The 5908-nt window shown below is 47.4% G+C and overlaps 1 protein-coding gene across 1 annotated transcript in view; it reads left to right on the top strand.

Moving 5' to 3' along the window:
• Positions 1-740: 740 nt before the first annotated feature.
• The window catches only part of CWF19L2 (CWF19-like 2, cell cycle control (S. pombe)), a 264167-nt gene continuing 258999 nt past the window's right edge, over positions 741-5908 (top strand). The window contains exon 1 of the mRNA XM_019525038.1: positions 741-895. Within this exon, the coding sequence (XP_019380583.1) occupies positions 812-895 (84 nt within the window). The 5' untranslated portion in view covers positions 741-811. The remainder of the gene's footprint in view (positions 896-5908) is intronic.

The raw sequence follows: 5908 nt of genomic DNA, 5'->3' as shown, positions 1-5908 counted from the left end.
CCGAAAGCAGGCATACCTTCCTGTGCCATGCTCTGGCACCCTGTCCCTGAGCTAGAGCGATAAGGGGAACCATGGCGGGAGGGGGGGAAATGACACATGCACGGCTGATAGGGTGACCGCTGGAGAGCCATGGGGCTGTTGCTTATTAAAGTTTGTTAATTTCTGATTCATCTGTCCCACGTGACTTGACCCGCCTTCAGAATGCCAATTCCATCTACGGACCCCTCCGGGAAATCCTACGAAATACAAACTTTCATTTCTACCCAGCAGAACTTTTACAATCTTTTCTCCAATGCCTGATGAAGGGTGTTTGTGCTCAGAAGCTTGCAAATAAAGGTTTCAGTTGGGTTTTTTTTGTTGCAAAAATCGTGTTGCTCTAATAAAAGAGATCACCTCTGCCCACGAGCTCTGACTGCCTAGTCCTGACACCTGGCAAACCTAAATTTTAAGATCTTTACATGACCCTACCCAAGTAGGGCTGGGAGGGACCTCCCGGGCTCGAGGCAGGATCATCCCTGACCGAAGCACCCCACCCACAGCCAGCGCTCCCTCTCTAACGTGCTGGGGGAAACTTTCAAGGTCGAGCAGTGCCTCGAGCCCGCATCAGCCTCCACCCCGACTCCTACACTACACGGCTCCCCCGCACCTCCCAGCAGAACTCGCTCTGGCGGTGGGCGGGGCCTAGGCGTCACTTCCGCCCGGCTCCTGGAGGACCTTGATTCCTCCCCACCCGAGCAGCGCCTGTTGCGACACTTTCCCAGCAGTGCCGTATTACAGCCTAGTCCGGAGTCGCTTTCCGGGAGCCCCAGCGATGGCGTCCGGGTTTGAGAGCGAGCGGAGCCTGGCGGCGCGGAGGGAGCAGCGGCGGCGGCAGCGCGAGTTGCTGCTGCTGCAGGTGATGCACGCGGGTCTTCCGGCCCGGGGCCTGGGGGCTGGCGCCGTAGGGGGAGGGCCCTGCCCTGCCCTGCCCTGCCCTGCCCTGCCCGAAGCGGGGCGCTGGGCCCCGACTGTCCTCTCCTCCTCTGCTGGCCTGTGAGGGGCGTGTGCATGCGTGGGAGGGGGGTTTATTTTTGTGGGCTGAGACCTCCTAGCTGCGGGCGGCGCCATGTGAAGGGCACGGCCCTTCCTGCTCCGCATAGAGCCAGCCGCTGAGGGGACACAGCGTTCATGCTGGACATACTTTAATTCCTTGTTTCACCCGCACTGGGGACATGAAAAACGTGCTTTATGAATGACAGCTGAGCCGGGAGGAGTGGGCATTAAGTCTTCGTCTTGGGGAGACGGTTTGACAAATGGTGCTGCTGGCAGGACCCTCCTTCCTGTGGCTTTCTGGTGTGACCCTTCTTATAGGTTGTACGTGCAGATCTTTCAAAGTGCTTTTTTTGTTACACGTAACGTGCGAGTCTTAGATAACGCTGTATTTTTTTAATGTATGCAAACATCTTTCCTCTAAAAACAAACAAAAACCGGACCTGGAAATTAGGGTGCACATATGTCAGGAAATACAGCAGCAGTAGTTTCTATTGCTTGATCCCTTGTAGAAAGAGGGGAGTGGGGAAAAAGTAAGGCTGCATGTGCTGTGCAGGGAACAGTTGCAAGGAGTATGCAGGGCTCTCCAGCTGCTGCTGTTCAGTTACTGCCACTGACCTTCTCTTGAAAAGACTGTTCTTTTCTTCATTCTGCCGTTCAGAAACAAACACGTCTTACAGACAAGCCCCCCACAACAAAATAAAACACAACCCTGAGCTTTACTTTAAACGGTGCTTCAAACTCTGTGTCCCTACACCAAGCTGAGCACATGCCCAGAAGCGGCATTGCATTAGTTATACCCAACTGTATAGATTGGGCTTTTCAGTGAGGCTTTTTTGGTGCTTTTATTTAATAGCCAATTAAATAAGTTTTAGATAAAGGTAGCAAAAAGCCTTGATGAAGTGTGCCATCTATATTACAGATGCTGCAGAGTCATATCCAACTAATGTGCCGCCTGTTGCGGTAAAACGTGTTTTTGGTTTCCCCTCCCACCCTACATCTGTCAGCAGCCAATCTTAGTTTGGAGGGGGGTGTTATGCAAGAAAATATGGTAGACTGTTGCCCACTTTTTTCCCCTGATACTAAGTTACTATCAAATTGTGAAATGGAATTGTTTTCTGTTTCACTCAAAACAAGTGGTGTTTTATTTGCATGATATTTATTTGTCGTGATTAGTAGTATGTAAAAGCTTGCCCAGAATGGGGCATAAACACAGTTCCTGTTCAAACAGATTACAGCCTAAACCAGTGCTTCTCAAACTTCTTAGATTTGGGGCACGCTCTATAAGTGTGTTTGAATTTTGAGGCACCCTAATTGAGAGCCACTGCTGTTCTGCCTAATGTCACAAACGCATTTGTTGCCCTCAGGTTTCCTTTTACCATAGACCCTCAAAGGATTGACACTGCCCTTTGTCCGATTTGGTATCAAGTGAACTTTATTAGTAACCGCTAGGCTTATTACAAGCTTATTATCTTGGAAATAATACCTGGCAAGTGGTTCCTTCAGGCATTACAGCAGTGACCTTTGGTGGTACCAGCCTCAGATCCTTTGCTGGGTGTGTGGGATGTTAGTTTTTGTAACCTCGTTACTCGAAGTGATAATTTCAAGTTTGCTTCTGTCTCTGCAGGGTGGCAACACAAACACGCAGTCTCTTTGTTTGTCCACTACTTTTGTAACTTTTTTATCAAATTTCTCACCTCATCTTTTTAGATAAGGTACTCCAATCCTATTCTGTTTCTGGTTTCCTTTCCTTTTAGGGAAACTACTGTATCTTGTTAGCTCACCGTGCCAATCATACCACTCACTTTTCCTAGTGCCTTATCTGTACAATTTAAGTGCTTAGTCTGGAAAAACCTAAAGTTACGCTAAGAGCCTGCACATAACTCAGTTTGCCTGTTACACCATTCCTGGTATACCCCAGAGCCCCAAGGTTCTCCCTTCCATCTTGCTGCTTGTCCTAAGGAACCAAACAAAGCTTGCCCTGGGATAACTCCTTGTTCCAGCAAACCTCAGCTCCACTGCCCCTATCCTGGACCTCACACCTGTAGCAGCAGAATCTTGGGCAGCCCTATGTGGCCTTCTCTTTGGTTTGTGGAACAAATTTTAGGCCCCCCCTTTCCATAGAATGAGTGAGCCTAAAATATCTCTTGCCCAGAGACTGCTCTCTTCCACAGGCAGAGAGTAAGGTGTGTAAAACAGTAAAAGGGTATTATAGCAAGATAGAATTGTACAAGAAAAACTGACCATAGGCCTGGAGACGGAACAAAAAGACCGGTAAAGATTCTTGCTGTGTTATCTGGTTATACTCTAGTCTTCCTGAGATGATGACTAGCGTTTTTAGGGATCAGCCTTCCTGCTGATGCTACCAGCCCTGACTGCTGGGGCCCTGGACTCCTCTCCAGCCTGGAAAAAATCCAAATACCTTGGCTACCTTATAAACACCCTTGCCCACTGCCCTCCTGTCCCCATCAGCATTGTCTCAGTTTCTCTTAGGTCTCCAGAATCCTCCAGAAACTTCTCTTTCAGGGACATCTGATATTCTTCTGGCTGATGGGTGTTTTCTCACAGATGACTTCACTAGAGAGGAGATGATTTCCCCATTACAGGCAGGCAGTGCCTTGAGTGCCCAACCCACTGATATCCTCAAGTATGCACCCCTCAGTTCTTTGATATGTACAGAAACACAAAGATGTATACAGACATCATAACACCATCTATACAGTAAGAAAAGTGACATAAGTAAATACAGCATAACATGGCCTTCCCAGTGAGACCCCACATGCTGTATCAGTAAAATAAACATAAGAAAACATTCATGACTCCTTACAACCCCCCAGACCACAGTGGGGGTTTGTGCCACTCTGTTTACTTTGGTGGTTCTCAACCAGAGAGCTACTACCACCACAGCCAAGTGCAGTTATCCTATGTACCTCGTGTGGACCCAGACCAGGCAGGCATGTGGCAAAAGCATGCACTCCCGGCTGCATTTCGATTATCTGATGAGCCTAAATCAGATAGAAATGCTCTTGCCACAGCCATCCCTATTCTGCACCTGCCCTCCTTGGTCTCTTCTGGAAACAGAGGTGCACAGGACAGTTCCATCTCTCCACTGTGCCTCTGTTTCCAGGAGATACAGTCTGGGGTTGGACTGGAAAGAGCTGTGACAGGAGCAGGCCCATCTGTCTCCTTGAGGCTAATCAGATAACCTTGATGTAGGCAGGAGTGCAGCTTGTTTTGAAGCCCTTCCCTGATCTGGCTGTGCACAGGGTTTGTGGGGCAGTTCTACCTGGCCATTGTGGGAACACCAGCATCCTTGAAAGGGTCTCATGGCACTATTGCCCTAAGAACCAGGGGGCATCTGGTTCTTCTCTCAAGTGGAAAGAGAGCAAACAGTAGGATAGATATTGCCTTAAAGTGTGCTTCAGGTTTCTCCAGATGAGAACCTATATGTTCCCTCCAACTGAGGACCCAGTTATCTATTTATCTTTCTCCAAACTAGAACCCATTTATTTTCTTAATAAATTAGTTGTATTGAGCCTTACAAGTTATTAACTGCAAGCATGCATATAGATATAATCATAGCAGTTTCAGTAACCTTAACAAGATACAATCTTAGCAAGCAAGTAGTTATATATTATCAGTCCTAATACACACGTCCAGTGCTGGCCAGGTGTCTCAAAGTGGGCTCTGGTTTCTTGAAGGGAGATCAGATGTCTTCAGTTCTCAGGCATTGCTAGGGTGAGGTAAAGGGAAAGGGAAGGAGAGGAGGAGAAGGAAAAAGGGGAGGAGAGAGAAGGGAAGGGAAAGGGGGGGTAATATTTAAAGTTCTTTGGTCTCATAGCTACCAGTTAGGCCAATTTTCTGTTTTTCATCAACAACTTGGGGTTTGTTTTCACTTTATCATTGTTTTTCCCCTTCTTCTTGGTACCAGGAGCCATTTCTTTCAGATGTGGGTGGAATGTGTCATAACAAACCCTTTTATCCATAACAAGCACTTTTATCATCAGACTCTTGCAGAAAAACAAGCTGCATCAGACCCTTTTATAGAAACAGCCGGAAGTGACCTATAAGATCATCGAGTCCAGTCTCCTGCCACAGACAGGAAGTTACTGTATATTTTCTCTGTAGAGAGCAGGTCATACCATCACAAAACTCCATGAATGCACTCTTAGCCTGCTTATGTCAAGGCAACTCTAGACCTTGCAGGGCTAAGGGACCACATCAGTCCTGTCAGGTGTCAGGAGGCTGAACTATCTCTACAGTACCCATGAGAACAAAATTGGCAAGACGTGCACAGAGTCAGAGCAAGGGTGTATTAAAAAACAAAATAAACAGTGCAGTGGTAGCAAACATCATGCTACTTCTACAATTTTTTTTTATTTTGGGATGGATTTACTGAGGAATGGATATATTAGAAAAGTAAGAGGGAGTAAGGTAAAAAGACTGATCATCCGCTTCAGCTGTTCCAGTGCTCCAGATGAATCAGCTGTCAAAAGTTTGCTGAATAGCCAGTGATCCTTGCTTGGCTCCTGCATCAGCTTCTACTGGCTGTTTCTTTTTGACCTGGAAAAGGACCAGTGTGGTTCCCATTTTCAAAAAAGGGAGTAAAGAGGACCCAGGAAACTATAGGTCTGTTAGTCTTACTTTGGTCCTGGGTAAGCTTTTTGAGAGAATTATCCTGGCACATGTCCATGAGGGGCCAGCAGGGGAGGTTATGATTAGGGGCAACCAACATGGGTTCATTAGAGGTAGGTCCTGTCAGACCAACTGGTGGCCTTCTGTGACCAGGTCACAAAATTCTTGGATGCAGGTGTCATGGTGGACATAGTCTTTCTGGACTTTCGGAAGGCCTTCAACAGTCTCTCACCCCATTATCATT

This window comes from Gavialis gangeticus, unplaced genomic scaffold, assembly GCF_001723915.1.
Source record: "Gavialis gangeticus isolate Ggan-Ray unplaced genomic scaffold, GavGan_comp1, whole genome shotgun sequence".
NCBI classification, from domain to species: domain Eukaryota; kingdom Metazoa; phylum Chordata; order Crocodylia; family Gavialidae; genus Gavialis; species Gavialis gangeticus.
Note: the sequence above shows the minus strand (reverse complement) of the source record. Positions and strands in the feature narration are given on the sequence as shown.